The sequence below is a fragment of the Frieseomelitta varia genome, unplaced genomic scaffold (genome assembly GCF_011392965.1).
Source record: "Frieseomelitta varia isolate USP_RPSP 00005682 unplaced genomic scaffold, Fvar_1.2 scaffold_562, whole genome shotgun sequence".
NCBI classification, from domain to species: Eukaryota; Metazoa; Arthropoda; class Insecta; order Hymenoptera; family Apidae; genus Frieseomelitta; species Frieseomelitta varia.
The window spans coordinates 427,602-445,630 of NW_025110326.1; the positions used below are offsets into that span (position 1 = coordinate 427,602).

At 42.0% G+C, this 18,029-nt stretch overlaps 1 protein-coding gene across 1 annotated transcript in view; it reads left to right on the plus strand.

The window, feature by feature from the left end:
- The first annotated feature begins 456 nt into the window (after window positions 1–456).
- The window catches only part of LOC122533928 (transcriptional activator cubitus interruptus), a 161,265-nt gene continuing 143,692 nt past the window's right edge, over window positions 457–18,029 (plus strand). The window contains exon 1 of the mRNA XM_043664097.1: window positions 457–1,795. Coding sequence (XP_043520032.1) covers window positions 1,539–1,795 — 257 coding nt within the window. The 5' untranslated portion in view covers window positions 457–1,538. The remainder of the gene's footprint in view (window positions 1,796–18,029) is intronic.

An 18,029-nucleotide genomic window follows, 5' to 3' on the forward strand; every position in this document is an offset into this window, starting at 1 on the left:
GGGACGGCTGGTGCTAGTTGAGTTGTCGAGCTGACACGCGTTCTCCGTCCTTCTTCGTTCGTCTACGTCGCGGTTCTTCCTCTTTCGACCTTCGTCCCCACTAGCTTCTTCCCCCGTTTCGCTTTCTCCACGAGATTCTTCCCACCATTCTCCTCCTTTGGATCCACTCCGACCCCTCTTCACTCCTCCCTCCCTTTTCTTTATCTCTCTTTCTCTCGCACCCGTGTTCAGCGAGTCGTCCATCGTCTCGTTCCGTTTTGCTGGAATATCGCTGGTCCGCGCGCAGCCAGGGGCGTACGTCCTATGCTCTTTCCCCTTCTAACGTCTAATTTTCTTTCGTGGACGGTCCTCGTCGCTCCGGGAGTCCACCACCGTTCGGTTCCTCGTTGCTCGTACGGCCGTTGCTGGTGGTGGTGGTGGCCGAAGCGTGATGGTGGTGGTAACGGTGGTGGTGGTGGTGGAGCCTCAGTACCGCCATACCCGCCAAAGCACGAGCACCGTGACAGCCCGCACACACGCCTCGACCCGCGGATTTTTGGAACTCTGACCCCCCTAATGGGACTTGCCACTGGCTTTTCCGCCGACCTTTCGACTCGCGTGCACGCGTGTGATCGTCTCTCGTGTGGACTTCCTAGACGCTTGGATTTTTTCTTTTTTTTTTTTTTTTCTTTGGTCTTGGATAGAAACGTTAAATATGCAACAAAGATCAGGGAAAATTAGCAGTGATTGTCATTACTGTCGTTCCCACATCTCGGAATGAAAGATCGTGTGACTATCGGTGGAACTGTTACTTGTACAACGTGGTGTGACACGTATGGACTGTTTCACGGTGAACGTGATTTTGGATGATTCGAAACAAACGATGGATAATTCTGTGACCATCTCTCGTGCAGTTTCAGTTTTCGTTGTTACTGACTCTTGACAACTGATGGATCTTTCTCTAATACTGTGTAAAAGTCTGTCGAACGATCTCGTAAGAGATTGGATCTTCCTCCAGTGACGTGCCAGCTCGAAAGAGTAGACCCCTCAGACCGATCTTCGCGACGATTCCAGGAACTACCCAAAGTTAAATTGTCCCGCTCCCAGCTTGAAACTCAGTACGTCAATTCGTCACTTTACAAACAGCATACATCGCCGTCGGTCGAGCGATCGCAAGCAATAAACGTCAACAGACGTCAAGTTTGTAAGCCAGAGTAGTCATCCGACGGAAAGCTCTCAATCACTCGGTCCGTCTGATCTTCGTCAAACGCTATGAAGTAACACGAGATGCGGTCCGTTCATCGTCGAGAGTCATCCGAGTCTCTTTAGAATCAAATCAGTGTTGGTGAAAGGGAATTAAAGGGACGAGAAGCGATCATCAAAAGCAATCGTCAAAGAGCGAGAAAGTCTGTTGAGGATCGACGGACTATGCGATCGTGGATCGAGGGTGGTTCGTATCGTCGGGCACGGGGTGTCAGACAGGACGATCTTCCCTGATCCTGGACGAGCAGGCAGCGAAGGCACCGTCAGTGGCGCGGCTCGATAGCGGCGAGAGCAAAATGCCGGAAAAGGAGGTGGCCTATCATCAGGAGGCGTTCTCGCTGTTGCCGCCGCCGCCGCCGCCGCATCACCCTCACTCGGCGTTCCACGCGGCGTTTCATCCGCACCCGCATCCGCCGCCGCCGCCGTTTCATCCGCACCATGGCCCACCGCCTCCGCCTCATCCAGCCGCGGCAGCCGCCGCCGCATGGGAGCATCACGCGGCTGCCGCTGCCGCCGCTGCCGCTGCTGCTTTCCACGCTCCGCCACCTCATCCGTAAGTCTTCAGTTTGTTTTTGCTACTGTATTACTCGCGAAACAGTCGCACGCCGAGATTTGAGATTTTGTGGAGAAGTTTGAGTTGAATATTATTCAACTGCATTCTTTTGGGGGGAGGGGAGATTTCTTAGTTTTGGTGCTACTATTTTATCCCCCTGACTGGAACTTTAATCAAATTGAAGCACAAAGAAAATAAAACAGAGAAGTTTTCTATCCCATGAAACATGTCTAACTCTAAAATTGTAAAAAATTTAATATAAATGTAAATATTGTTAATATAAATTTTGTATAATATTGTATAATATAAATTTTGTAATATCACAGTCGCACGTCGAGATTTGAAATTTTGTGGAGGAGTTTGAGTTGAATATTATTCAACTGCATTCTTTTTTTGGGGGGGAGGGAGATTTCTTAGTTTTGGAGCTACTATTTTATCCCCTTGACTGGAACTTTAATCAAATTGAGACACGAAGGAAATAAAACAGAAGAGTTTTCTATCCCGCGAAGTATATCTAACTCTAAACTTGCAAAAATTTTAATATAAATGTAAATACTATATAATATAAATTTTGTAATATCATGAATTGTAGGTTGAAATTCAAGAAATGTGATTTCTTCGTTTTGAAGTAGTATACGTAACAGTTTCTGTTAACTATATAATTAGCAATAGGTGTAACAATATTATATTTCGATTATTCTATTGCAATTAATTTCTACACGATAAATAATATTGAGGCCAAGACTCTCGTAGAAGTTCATTGGGAAGTTCAATGAAAGAAAGCAATTGTTAAAGAGAAATATTTACTCAGAAGTAATATATCGATTGTTGACACATAGACTGATTGAGACATCAGTCATTCTACATTGTGCAAACGTACGTTCATAAAATTTTGATTATTCACTCGTATCTTTCCGTCGCAGAATGCCAGTTATCGAAATTATAATTATGCGAATAATAATTTCCAAGTTCCATTATGTTAGCAGAGTCTTTCCGTAGGAGAGAATTTTATAAGCGCAATCGTGCTAACTAAAACTAAAATTGTTTGAATAGGAATTTCTTGTTTTTATTCACTATTTTATACTGACCGTAACTTCATCAAAGGAATTAATCGCGAAAGAGTTATGTGAAGTATATTTCCTCGAAAAAATATTTAATCCTTCAATCTAAAATCTCCTCGTTGCATACATAATCCTGTGAAACGTATCTCATTAAAAAATTTCAAAAAATTAACTTCTCGAATCGAGAGAAGAACGATTTTCCCTACTGAAAGATTCACAACGTCGTGTTGATCATTGAGAATTTCACAAGCGGAACAAGGTCTCGCTGGCACGTTATCTTTCCTCGCGAACCGAACACACAGCTCCTGGCGCAATCAGATGCATAATTCTTAAACAGCGTAGCGCCTCTATTATCATGGAGGAATAAACGATCGTGTTTTCATGTCGAATGACTCATCCAGTCGCCGACTTCACGCGATATTTAATTCAATTCAGACGTACGCGCGGCCACGTTGCATTGCGGGAAACGGCGCGGAACCGCGACAAGCAGCGGTCCCGACCATTCGTCGACGCGGAACGATCGTCGAAATCAACGAGCCGCGACCCGATGGTAATTCTCGCGTGGATCATTCTTATCTATCAACGCATCGCCGCCCTTAATTACCCCTTAATGAGTCCCAGCGAACGCAAGGTCAATCCTTTCGTATCTTTCTTTTATTCAAAGTCGTGATTTTTATGACCGTGTAAGATGAACAAATGTTTTCGGTGTTACGAGCACCGAAAATTTACGAGTAGTTTAGACAGCAGTAGACGACGGAAAAATGGATGAAAAATTAACGCATTTCGTCGATATTAATTTGAAAGTGATGTAGTTGGAAATAAAAATTGCAAATTGCTAAAGATCGTACTTGAATATCAAAACATGGAAATGTTTTTCTAATTTTTAAAGACCCAAATATTTCCCAGTTGGAATAAAAATATTGGAAAATAAAAGTTCGATGCTTCGAAACAATTTTCCAAGTCATGTTTTTAGTTTTTAGATAGGCAAAAATTTCAAGAGAAGGACAAAGTTTGGACATAATTTATCATACAGTAATTTACAGTCGAATGTTCACAGTAACTGTTATGAATATATTACGAATATTAGATTCGTCGTTGAAGCAGCGATAAAGAGGGCGGGGGTGAAACGCAGAACGGTTTTGACGATGGCGAGAAAGCAGTGGGAAAAAGAATGGAGCTCCTTAACGTCTTAATCGAGTTAATTAAAGCAGTTTCGCACGTTTTCACGTTCCGTAAAACACGACACGCTATTGCACGCAACGAGATTACCTCGGGGACTTGTTAAGGTTAAATTAACGGGCTCGTGGAAACGCTACAGCCGACGAACCACGCCGGGGGATAATTGGACGTTTCTAAACGGCTTGTTTAACCCTTTTCACAGACGGTACTTTCACAACGGGAGCGACACTCGTCCTCGCTTCGATCGCTTTTCATTTGTATCCGATTTCGCAATAATTTTTCAGTAATTAATATCCACTCACGAAGTCATCATCGTCCTCTGTCACGAGCTTTTTCTGGTACGCTTTGGACGATAATTTTTGAAACTTGAATTCTGTTTCCAAAATTATTATTAAGGCAAGGTTACAAAACTATACCACTCCCATAGCATTACAGCCATTAGAAACGTAATTTAGTCTCAAAAGAGTTGCTTCTACGAACGAAAGAATTTTTTTTTTTTTTTTTTTTAAGAATTCCGGTATTTCAATTGAAGAGACCGTGCAGGAAAATAAAGAAACGATTGATCAATTAAATTTCAACAAAGTCGGAAAAAACAAAGAGTTTTAAAATTGCGGAACTTTCACCTGCATAATTCAGGCATTAGTTGACGGGTATCGTTTGTCCGCTCGAAAATTATATCGCGCGAGTCTCACGTGCCGATTACTCGACGAGACAAATGTAGCCGAGACGTATAAGGGAAAAGCTACAAGCAGAAAAGGAAAAACAACCTCCCCTCTCTCTCTCTCTCTCTCTCTTGGTTGTAATTACTTTTGATAGTAAGACCGAGCGAGCAAGTAGCAGGTGTTCGACATATTAACCAATTGGCCAAGCCAGAGTTCGTTCAATTAACCGTTTAATTGCACCAGCTAGCCAGATCGTTACCACCCTTTCGATCATTCGTGAAATTCCTCTCATTCAGTACTCGAGAACGTCTTTAACCACATCCTCCCTTCGCGATCGTTTCATTAACACGGTACCTAGACTAATTTCATCCACGTGTGCAGCCACTCGCTCGTCCTTAGTTCATTTTCCTCTTTTGTCTTTGAATATTGACGTGTCATTTTGCAGCACGTGCATGTCGACGGATTTTTACTTTCTGACGTGGCTAATATGGTTGAGGAATTATTCTTCATTCCTTTTTTTTAGAATTTTAATAGACGTACTTGAGAATTTATTTACTTATTTGTTTGTTTGTCTTAGGATCGTTTAGGATGGGACTCGTGAATTAAATTCTGCTAAGTTTTAACTAATTTTAAAATCGTAATTTTACGATTAAAATTCTCCAGAATTCAGTTTATTTAATTCTATTTAATTCTATTATCTTCAGCGATTTTAACATTTGTAATTTCCCATAGAAATTCCCTTCCTAGGATTTCCAATGTATTTTCTTATTCTGAAGATTGTCTCACAACAAATAGATGAACCTTCCGGCTCATAATTTGCAAATTCAGGAATTTCGTAAATTCAGGATTCGAAAATTTTTCCTAAAATGCGTGAATTAAAATTCTCAATACTTTCCTGACACGAGCATCGTCGATAGTTAACCCCTTTAACTTTTGTCCACGTACGCGTTTGGCCTAAATAATTCATTTTCCGCTATAAAATCGCGCGAAGTTTAAAAGATTTCCGTGCTTCGCGGCGGCGCGGAGGGTGAGGGGGACACGTCGAAAACGAGCGCGCATCCGCTGGACATTTAGGACGCGACTCGTCACGGCGAATGAAATGGACGGTGTCTCGCGGATGGTGACGAAGGGGGCAAAACACACGCCGATGGCAAAAATACATCCGCGTCTCTCGCATCCTCGTAAAGAGACGAAAATATCCAGCGAACGTTCGAACGAGGGGAGGCTAGCTAACGCCGGGAGCGACGAGCGCCGTGAATTTTACGCTGGCCGTCGCTGAACGATCCTTTGAGCCTCTCGCGCCATATTTTTCGTCGCGCGTCGTTCCTTCTCCTATTATTTATCGAGATTCAACGATCAATTCGAAAGATTCATCGTACAAATTGTACAAATCAGCGTAGAAGTAAAAGTTAAGATTGTAGATTGGTTGACAAATCCTACTTGATAGTTTGTGAGTCAAGAAGAATTTCGTCAAATTCGAAGGCTGAGAATTATTTAGTTGAAGCGATCTATACTTATCTTATTTTCTCCGATGAAGACGTCTAAAAATTTTCCACAAAAAGAAATTTCTTCAAGCTGTGGGGAGAATTGTATCTGTGGTTGCGTGTATTCATTTCTGTGTACCTTCTTCCGACATTCGAATTTCGACACAGTATTCTACTATATCTGCTTCAAATTTGCCGAAAATCAGTCTTAAAACAAAGCGTTAAATTGAAAACGAAATAAATAAATAAATAATACTTCACGTGGCAGAAACAGTCCTCTATATATTAACCACTTGCGTTAGCAACTGATTGCGGACCATAACGAGTGACCGTATATAAACCGCGTACAATAATTCGTCGCTCTCTTTTCGATCTCGTCAGTACGATATCACCGTATAGAAATTATTGAGAAGTAATAAAAAATTTATCATTTGTTTTGCCTGAGTTATACTTAAATAGACTTAAAACTGTGAAGATATTGCAATTTCGGAACAAAAAATCGTGGCACGTCATTCCAGCGCAACAAGTTAACAATACGCGTTTAATTAAAAAATTTGGTTATCCCTAAATAATAAATAGCGAGTGTTGAAAATAAAAAACTGTCGTGAAACTTTCCAGTAGTGATATGCGGCGTGTATGTGTCTCTAAAATAAACAAAACGTGAATTTCTACGAGAGAAGTCCTCGGCGCAAGCAGGAAGCGGAGAAGCGGCTCTCAAGAAGCAAGAAACAATTCGTACCTCGCTCGGTTTTCCCTTTAATTTAACGAAGATTCATCCGGTGACACGACAGGCCAATGATATTTGCATTTTCCGGGCACAATCACGCCGTTACTCATTACCCACAGTTCGTTGCTTGTCGACAGTGTTCGAGGATCGGCCAGACACTTCCTGACCGGCGGTGAATGCGATTCCAAGTGCACTTGCCGATTGCAAATGCAAACGGTTGTCGTTTTCTCTGGCGAACGCTTCTCGCGTGTAACGCTCGCCTAAGCTGTCCGCGAATACATTACGCCGCTTGTACGCGCTGTAATCTCTATGATTCAAGACGTCTCGTCGCGTAAAAAATAGAGGAGCGTTCGCCGATACCATCCGAAGGATTTTTCGTTGGTTGGCTGAAAGCAATCGATTCCAGGCGAGATTTTAATCTTTGGAAATTATGGCCGATGTTTGACGATGTTTCGCGCCTGTCTTCGGACGTTGCATAATAACTCTATTCTTTGGAAAGAATCGTTGACTTTTGCTGGATAATAATTGAAAACGTTTGACTCGACGAACTAAATGAAATAAATTTTTAATTTGGGACAGTAAAAATATGACACTGAAACTTGGAAGTGATCCAATCCGAGGATCGAAACTTCTATCGACAGTTATTTTGAGTTTCTCTACAATGGAATACAGAAATCAATTGGCATTAATTTTTCTATCTCAAAAAAAAAAAAAAAAAAAAAAAAAAAGAACCTGTACATTTCGTTAGTCACGAGACAAACAAACATCCAAATCTCGTGGCGCTAACAAACTCGCAGATCCCACTCTCAAAGAATTCTCAACAAGGGGATAACTAAAGGGAAGAAAAAGGCTGCAACTGTCTCCCGTAAGAAAGCGTAAAATAAAGATCACGAAACCCCATTCCGCGTACCGTCTTATATCTGCGTTGTCGAAGAGCAGGATCCCTAAAGAGTCGGAATACATAATCCTCGCGTCCAAAGAGCAAAGAGACTGCGACGATAATTCGAGCATCGACACCGGAGTCCCTTGTTCATCGCGCTTTCGAGTCCAGTTCTGTCGGCCGACGAAATAAAACGAATCGAAAGAAACGCACAGAAGACAGAGAAAGAGAGAGAGAGAGAGAGAGAGAGAGAGAGAGGGGCAAAAAAGAAAGGAAAAGGATCCCGAATCGATCGCCTTATCTGCGCGAGCATGGAAGCTCCAGATTCGCCGAGGAAGTCGAGCAGCGAGCGCTCGTAACGTCAGGTAAATCGAGGTACCTGGTCGTTCTTAGGCGTATTTTTTTATCGCGATCCCGGACTCCAGGCCCCACGCACTGCTCGTGGGAGGAAAATCTGGTCCTCGGAGCTGAACAATGAACGTTCGCGTCCCGTTTATGAATCTGTCGGTCGCGTGGGCATACCATGGAATATATCCCATCGAGGTAGGGAAGTACAACGGGGGAAGCAAACTCGTGGAACGCGCGAAACATGCGGGTTCGAGATGAAACCGGCTACCAGCCTGAGGGATTCTTCGAGACGGAAGTTTTGTCGGAAATTTCATTCATTCATTTCTCATTTTTGTTTATTCGTTTCTTATTTAATGGGAAATTTAACAGAGAGAGGTGGAATTCAGCTCTGTTTCTTATTTCATGCAAATTTTATACGAGTTATTGATTCGGGGCATTTTTCAACAGAATTCGAGAGGACAATTTATTTATATAAGGTTATATTATAGAAAATTTTTGTAAAGATTTACTTAGGAGTTTGATTGTTAATTTTGAATGTATTCAAAAAGAAATTTTTTTTTCTCTAGAAGATTTTGGGATTCGTTTGTTCTATTTTGCCGTATTTTTTATATTTGAACTCAACTCCACGAATTCAAATATTAAGAATGACAATTAATGAACGTGTTTTAACACTGGGACTATTAGAAATGAGTCCACGCTATACTGAACTGCATATTAAATAAATTTAATTTATGTCATGACTGATTGTTTTAAGAAACAATTTATCGAATCTGCTTTTCATCTCTCGTTGCGAGATGCCGTAAAAAGCATATCGCCGAATGCGTAAACAGAAATGCACGATGCACGGACGATTTAATATATTGTATATATTAGTGGTTTCGTCTGGCGGTCATTGCATCGCCGACAAACTCCGTACTCGATTGTTTCGATCAACAACCGGCGACCGTCTTCCAAGAAGCGAGAGATACGATTATGTCAGGCTGTTTGCCGAGTTCGATTCGTTCGCGGCCGCAGATAGCGATTCCTGGACGTCGCTAGTGATGTCATCCTCTTTCGATTCGACACGCTCTTGATTGGAGTATCTCGAGAGTTTCGTGCGTACAGACGTCGAACAATCGTCTCAAAGATACAAAGTTCAGTTACCTTGCAACGTCGTCGACGGTCGTTGAGATATTCTTTATTTTCCTGATCATCGAAGCACCACGTTGTAACCTTTAATTAGTGTTGCGACGTCATTGTGGATTGAGAAATTTTAATTCTGCTTTTATTAAAATTTTAAAATGATTCATATCGGGTGAATTTTATCGCAGATTAAAAGTTCGAAAAATAATCCAAAATACTCAGTATGATAACAGCTACTTGAAAGTGTCAGTATTCATTTTTTTTTTCTTTTTTTTTTTTTAATATCGTCAAATACCACATACCAGAGATCCCAAAATATCCCTCGAAATAAAAATATGAACTTAAAAATATGAACTCCACCATAAATAGTAGAAAATGCCCAATGATAGTAATCGAGGGCGAACAGCAGTCATTTAAAAACTATCCAGAGTATCGTCAAACCCAAATCTAACCTAAAACCTCTCAAGCTTCAACTCTCTGCTATCTCTCCTCAATCACGCCAACGTTTGGCGTCAAAGAGACCTGAGAATTCGCCACAGAACGAACCGAGAAAAGAAAAACCAGGCGAGTAAAGTAAAGAAAGAGAGAGGGGCGAGGAGGGGGGGAGGGGGAGGGGGAGAAGAAGGAAAGGAAGAAAGCACGGGGAAAGGATTTTCAAGAAGGGCCCCGTATCTCGTATTCCCGGGCCGTCTCGGGCTCGGAGGCGCGTTGCGCGTGTAAAAACGGGAGCCGATTTGTCAGCGAGGCGGGATCGCGATGTACACGGTAGGAGCTCGTCGAAGGAAGACGTTCCCTTGCGGCCGTGGGGCCAGCCGCGCTCCTCTTTCCTCCCCTTTCTCGCGCGGATAGAAAAGAGCCGCGCTACGATACGAAGCGCACGCGCGATTTATCATTGGCGCGGCTTCCATTGATAAATTCCAGGCATTCATAACGCCACGGTGCCCGCGTGGTACACGGGCTAAGGGACACACGATACCCGAGCACGATACGATACCGTGGACGATAACCACCGCGCACCATCGCGTTATACACGAGTCTGTTACGTTGCCTGCTTTGCTCCGCGGTGTAAGGACGCCGCGCGCCTCCTCTCTGCCTCGTGGCTTCAGTTCGTGGCGAGACCTGTAACGCGAGAACGAAGAAATTCATCGAGGGGGTGAATTGCTCGTTTGTTGCCTCTTTTCATGGGCTCTTTTTTTTTTCCTTTCTTTTTCTCGGTGACTTTTTTCTTCTTTTTATACCCGTGAAAGAGAGATTCCCGAGGGGGATGTTTAGGTGATAGCAGAGAAAGATTCTGACGATAGTAACGGGGGTGGTTGTTTTCGTAGGAGGGTGAAATTACAGACTGAGAGATGATTTATTTCTTCTTTTTTTTTTTTGACTTGTTAAAGAGAGGTTTCCAAGGGGGATGTTTAGGTGATAGCAGAGAAAGAGTCTGACAATAGTAACGAGGGTAATTTTTGCGTGGGAGGGTGGAATTACTGACTTCTTATTTTTTTTTTTTTTTTTTTGACCTGTGAAAGAGAAGTTTCTGAGGGGGATGTTTAAGTGATAGTAAAGAAAGATTCTGACGATTGTCAAAATGAGGGTAATTTTTTCATGAGAGAGTGAAGTTGCACACTGAGAGATGATTTACTTTTTTTCTTTTTTGATAATTTTTTTTGACTTGTTAAAGAGAGGTTCCCGAGGGGGATGTTCAGGTGATAGCAGAGAAAGATTCTGACGATAGAAACGAGGGTAGTTTTTTCGTGAAATGATTTATTGTTGTTTTTTTTTTGCTGTATTTAGATGTTTAGAAAGAACTGAAGTAGGGTGTTCATCAAGGGATGAGAGTTTAGTATTAATAAGTGTGCGAGGTTGGAATTAATTTAGGTTAATGAGGGTGAGAGATCAGAATTGAAGTCTCAGATGTGATTTACTTTTATCTATTTATTACTTTTATGAAAATTGCTTTAACTTCGTTTAAGTGTTCTCTTTATCTCTTATTAAAGATTGCTTCTTTTTCCATTTTGTAGAACAACTTATTATATATGTATTCCTTAATATATATACTGTAATTGTTAATACTCTCTGCTATAAGATACGAGCCGATTACGAAGAAAGGTAGAAAAAAATATGTTTAAGTAACGAACTTTGTTAACATTGACGATTAATTTTCCCTTTTGTAAATCTGTCATACGATATTCAATCTTTTCTTGTACGATATTCAATTACTACTGTCGAAAATCATATTCCAGATGAATTTATCTGTCGATTAAAGGCTGTTCAAAAATATTTGTCACTCCCGGCTCCGATACGCAAAACCTCTCGCACGTCGGCTTCTCCTTGAAGAATGGGAGTCGAATTCTTCCCACAGTTAAGAGTATAAACTATACGTACGGCCGTCATCGTCGTCGTCGTCGTCTCCGAAGTTTATCCCCCTTGTCATAAAGCTGGAGCGTGCTCGTCAAACCAATAAGATTCATCGGTGTTGGGATCCAACGGTGAGGGGAAGGCGCGACTTTCACGCCAGCCGGCAGCGTGCAAGTCCGCCTCGTCCGGCTCGAAAAGGCCTAATCGCCTTAACGAGACAATTAGCCGATGATAGACGCCGATAAATCCCGGTTTGTTTTGTCTGCTTTGCCGGACGCTGTATCTCCAGGCGAGATTAAACGCGTCCAAATATTTCTCGCGGCTCGCTTCTTGTAAATTGAATCCGCTATCAGACTGCTCCTGATAAACAGATTCGCAGCTTCTCTGATGTTCGGCGATCGATGGCGGCGATCGTTCGCGGAAATCGAATGACAATCGCCGAAAGGGTCTCGAGTTCGATTGAGAACCGTAAGCAAACCGTAAACTGTGAATTCAACGATCTTAGTATCTCGTTAATACTCGAGCATAATTATTAAATTATTTATCCGGCCACTGAATATTGAAACTGTTACAATTTTGTGAAACGAAATAGAACTTGCATTTCATTTTCAAGTTTGAAGCCTCGACTTTCCAACTACGTCGTTCATTTTATTCTCAGACGTTTTTACATATTGTGACAAATTGTACTCACTGTGACTCACATCAGTACTCGGGCATCTAAATTATTTTTCTTTGATAAACTGACTTTGATGCTTGTTAAATTTTCGGAGTACTCGACTAAGGTTGCTCGATTGTTTTAATTACCTCACGTTGATTTTCGTTAAATTTTTGAAGCAATTAATTAACCTCTTGCTGGAATGACGTGCCACGCACGTCGAGAATTTTTTTTTTTGTCCAAAAATTGCAATATTTTCTCAGTTTTAAGTATATTTCGATAATTTCTATCCAGTGATATCATACCGGCGAGTTCAAGAAGAAAGCGACAAATTATTGTATCCGGTTTGGTCACTCGTTATGGTTCGCAATCCGACGCGAGTGATTAATAGAGATTCTGTTAGATAATGAAAATGGAAATGGAGAAAATTTTATAGAAATTATTTTTTCATCAAACTTGCTTCGTTACACTTGTTAAATTTTCAATCAAATTATTTTCTTATATATATATATAATATATTTAATAATAATAGAGATTACTTAGCCAATTGAAGAAGTTAATCATCAATTTGTCTCGATCGAACATTCCCTTATTCCAACTTAAGTTACTCATACTTAAACCTCTACGACCCTACTTCACACGCAACCAACAAATTTTTTATTTCATTTTTCTCCAGAATAAATTATTGAGGATGTCAGCTCCGAAGCGTGACGATAAAATTACAAACGTTTCACTGTTGAACGACAGTCAATTGGCAAATGTGCAGCGAGGGTGAGCTGCCAGTGTTTTCCAGAGAAATATTAGAGGAAGTAGTTAGAGCCGTGGTTGGAACACGCGGCAAACGTGCACGCCACGTGGCCAGGTTTTCCTTGGCCAAACAGATTTACACCGGTGTTGTCTTTAGTCCGCAAACACACGAATGCCGCGCTGCAACCACTTCCGCCGCCTTAAATCTCCACGTCAACGCGTGTCGTCGTCTCGAACCCGCGGCGTTTCACACGCTGAGCAAATATTTCAAGGGGAAGAAGGACCACGGTTTCACCGTGGTTTGTTTAACCGACTCGGCTGGCGAAGAAACCGGCTTCTGATATAGTTTCTGGTTCTCGACTTATTGTCAGACATCGGAACAGAGAAAGAGGGAGAGAGAGGGATCGATGGACAAACTCTTCGAGAGTTTCTACGGAAGTTAGGTCTTCAAATGGAAGAGGATTACTGGTGAAATTTCTGTTTTTGAAGATGCTAAATCTCTACACTCAAACTCTTGAAACTTTAAGTATAATCAATCTATTTGACTGTAAAATTGTGTAACTATAGTTGTACACAGTAATAGTAACTTTGTACATAAACATTATATATAAACTTGTAATATTTTAACTGTAAAGTAACTACAAGGGTTTCTAGAAAAGTTTGAAAAATTTTCTAAAAGAAGTAAAATTTGAAAAATAACACAAATACGTAGCAGCTTCGGCTTTGCTCCGAAATCGAAGACACACGGTCTCTCCGCGGTTAACTTCCGCTCCAAAAGGCACATCGTCCCTAAACGTCATCCGAATCTCTTCGAATCCCCGTTTAGAAATAAGTCAGCCAACAACATCGGAGAACAAAGATCCTCGATCCCGCGTGGCACCGATAGCTTCTTAATCCCGCGTCTTTGTTTACGAGAGATGCGCGACAAACCGGCAACAATCGGATTAGCGATTGTCTAGCGTCGATACGCGAGATACCTGAAAGATACGAAAGAATAGGTGGGAGAAGAACGAGAGAAAGTCTCTGCCTTTTTTTTTAAGAATATTTTTCTCTTCCTTTTTTCTATTGTCTCAATCGACGTTTATGCGAACAGATTGTTGTACCGTGATTTCGTAGTAGTTTGTACCTTCTTGATTGTACATTAATCATTAAGTGGATCGTTGAAAGACTGTTATGGCTTCATTTAATTTTAAATTAACAATTTGTCTCGTCGATGTTTCTACTCCTGCAGAGCAGAATTTATCCCAATATTTTCTTATTTGGTACAAATTAGACATACGCTTCAGCTATTGGAGTCTACTTTGGATTGTCCAGCGGGGCTATTCGAGATTTATATATTTCTTTAAATGAAGATTTAACTTTCTAATTTTTTTCTTTCATGGGTGTCACGTTTGTTGGAAGATTGTTGATAGCCTTCTAGGCTTTCTCCCCGTCAAAGATTTATTATTTAATCGTATCACTGAGCTGGAGTATCAAGATTAGCGACCATTGATTTATTCGATCTCTGAGCTTCTTCCAGCAAAATTTCAGCACATTAGGCGTACCCAAACTAGAGATTTGTATCTTCTCGAGGTTCACATCAAACTTCGTCTCATTGCCAGTCAATCGCCGACACCGTTCAGAGTGTCTTTGCGATCAAAGAACGAGAAATAACGAGGAAGAAAGAAGAAATCGGAAACAGTAGAATTTCCGCGAGGTTTACCTTGTATTTGGATTTAAACGAGCGGACTCTCGAGTGGCTCCTACGCGCGAAGATCTCTCTTCTTCGACTACTCTCTCTCTCTCTTTCTCTCTTACGTGTCTCTCTGCATCGCCTCCGCTCTCATCGTTCCTCCGCCGCTCTGTTCGCCGCTTTTCAGAGTGGTAAATTCTCCAACGCCATAACACTGCCACCGTGCGTTTGTTTGGACAAGGGCATTATGAGATTTTATGCGCGCTGCGCGTGCTTCCAGCGGATCGCCGTTGTTTATGCACCCGCCTGTTTTCGAGCCTGCTGAACACGTCGCGAGCTTTCCGATGAAACTACGCTTTCTATTCACCTCTCGCTTCCAGCCGTGTCCCGCCGCCCTCTCCTTCCTTCCTCGTTTTCTTTCTTCGCTCGCTTTTGTGCCCGCCGTTGATGCGTCCCGATCAGGACAGGTTGGCAGTCGAACGCCTCCCGTCAGTGATGGGGACGCGAGAATGCGAGGATCCGAGTCACGCGTTGTTGTCTGAGAAAACGACAACGTCGTTGCGTGGTTAGGCCGTGTTTTCCCTCGACGCGCGGGCGTAAGATCGATTCGTTTTCGGCTGTCAGATTGTTTTGCTTCGGTTCCTTGTCGCTTCCGGGTGACTTGCCGACGTGACGAGGCGCGCGAGACTCTTGACGCCGATGATTTTCTTTGACAGATCTCTTCGAGAACTTTCCGGATTTTTTCTTGAACGAAACAGGCGGGTGGAAGACAGTTTGCGAATAGTCGAGAGTTTCTGAACAGTATGTTTATTCATTTAGGTAATATGTTTATCACAGTTTAGATAGTTTATATAATAGGAGGCCAAATCAATTTTTGTTCGCTGTTTTTTCGTTTACACGTGAAGCATCAAGTTCATACTAATGGATCTAATGGATTCGTTTTCGATTTTCATCGTTTTCTTTGTCATGAAGCTCAAGTTTATTTAATCGGTAAAGATTCATCAAAATTTCATTAGCCTCTTGGTTAAAATTTTGGACAAAATCTTTTGTCCCAAGTTGCAACATTTTCTCAGTTTTAAGTATATTTGAATGTAACCGAATTTGTAAAACAAATAAGTTTATTACTTCTGAATAATTTCTATCCAGTGATATCATACGGACAAGTTCGAAAGAAAACGAAAGCGACAAATTATTGTATACGATTCGGTCGCTCGTTATGGTCCGCAATTAGTTGCCAGCGCAAGGAGTTAAACAGAGTGTCTTGGACACTTAAAAATCGGCAGAATTACGTTTTCTTTCGCTTGGGATGAAAATGAACTCGCAGCCTAGCTTTTCAAACTGAAAGCCACCGAATAAATTTCACGCTACATCTACCTCGTCACTCAAACATCTCACTCGCCAACGTCGTCATTATCGACGGTCTCGCCTTCGAGATAAAATTACAAAATCGACGATCCCGAATGAGAGAAAGGGAGGAGAGAAGAATGAGCGGAGGAGAATCTTTCGTAGAAACGGCGCAAAGATAACCGTTCTATTCGAGGAGTTTGTGGTGATCTGGTCAGGATGCCCGGCATCCAAACGCCATCGACTTCTGTCCACTGTCAAGTTAACGACGCTTAATGACAGCTGACAGAGGCGGCGATCCGAGTCGAGTGTTCCTCGCGGTTTCCTTTCCAATCACCAGGGCCCCTTGGAAATCGTTCGTGCACCACGGAAACCATAAAATCATCCCCGCTCGCCTCAGACTTTAATGCCTCGGTCGTTGATCGTCCTCTCGTTCCTTTTGACTTTATCATCGATTCCAGTCCTTGTTCGGGTTTGTTCGAAACGTGTGGCGATCGTCAGTAGTTCTTTTTTTTTTTTTTTTTTTTTTTGTGAACTGACCTGAATCGAGGTCGAAACTTTGTACATATATGGATGGAGGAAACTGTTCGAGAGAAGCATAAGTGCCAAATTCAGAAAGAATTGTTGGCAAACACAATCTTTAAACACAGACGGAAAAGGGAGAATACAAATTCTCAAGGTCACCAAGATTTTTCCATAAATCTACGTGTTCACTTTTACAAACTTCAGTTTCACCATCACCCTGTCGTCGATACGAAACAAATCGATAGAAAATTCTAAAACATCTCCAGAAGCCGTGTTCACGTCTCGTGAAACGAAATAGTCACATTGAGAACGACGTGGAATAAAGATTACCTTGTAGAGAAAAGGCGAGAGAAAAATAGATAGATAGATAGATAGAGATAGATAGAGAGAGAGAGAGAGAGAGAGAGAGAGAGAGAGAGAGAGAGAGAGAGAGAGAGAGCGCGAACAAGTACAAGAATACTCCAACCGAGGCTGAGGAGGTCTCACTCGTAGCGGGGAGATATGAAATTTTCGAGTCCTTGGAATAATTCGAATGTTTTTCATTCGCAGCGAGCAACACCGGGGAGCGGACAGAGTCGCGGGATAAGTTTATGGAAACTTTCTGCTGGGCTTTTATACATTGTAACACGACCGGGATACACATTCCATTTCGGCCCCGTGCGTTTCGTATCTTTATTGCAACCCCATTATCACGTCTTATTATACGTTTCCCTTATCAAACGCTCGGCCTGGGTCGACAAGCGTGCAGGCGGAATGCAGTTCCTAGTGGCCTTTTTTTTTTAAACCGCGTTCGCGTTTTATTGAAACTGGGCGCGCGCAGCTTACCTAGGGAAACCGCCTCGAATTCTTTTGTTTCGCGAGGGAAAAGTACCGGAATGAGATTTAAAAGTGGAATTGCGCTGGCTGGATTATCTCGGCCGATAAGGCGCGTTCGTCGAGCCGATTCGGAATTCGAGATTTGTCGATTTGTGCGTTTGGAGTCTGTTCGTTCGAAAGTGCAGTTTCTGGGCTATTAAATCGTTGCTCTCTGTATTAGCGAAGAGATTACGAACAGGCGGACTCTGTTCTTTTTTTTTTTTTGCTCGGCGAGAAATTCAAAACTGAAATTGCGGCTGAATTGCCTTGATGTTAGCCGAAAGATTAAGATTCTTTTTTTTTTGTTTTCTCCTCAATGGTTGATCTCTCTCGACTATTGACTAATGAAAATATATTCAATATATTCAAAATATATTCAAATTAATTTTGCGCCTTTTTTCAAGAAGTTTCAGCGTTATCGGTCTTTGAATAAGAAGCAATTCGAGAAATCGTCGCAACATTCTCCATTAGAGAAACTGCAGCCAATTCAATGGAAAAAGTGGCTTTTTTTTTTTTGTAAAATCGAAGAAATCGAAAGCGCCGGTATTTCGCCGGCCGCCGCAGCGCTAATTGAGCCATTAACTCCGCCCTTTAATCTTTCTACCCTCGCTGCTGCGGCTCGAT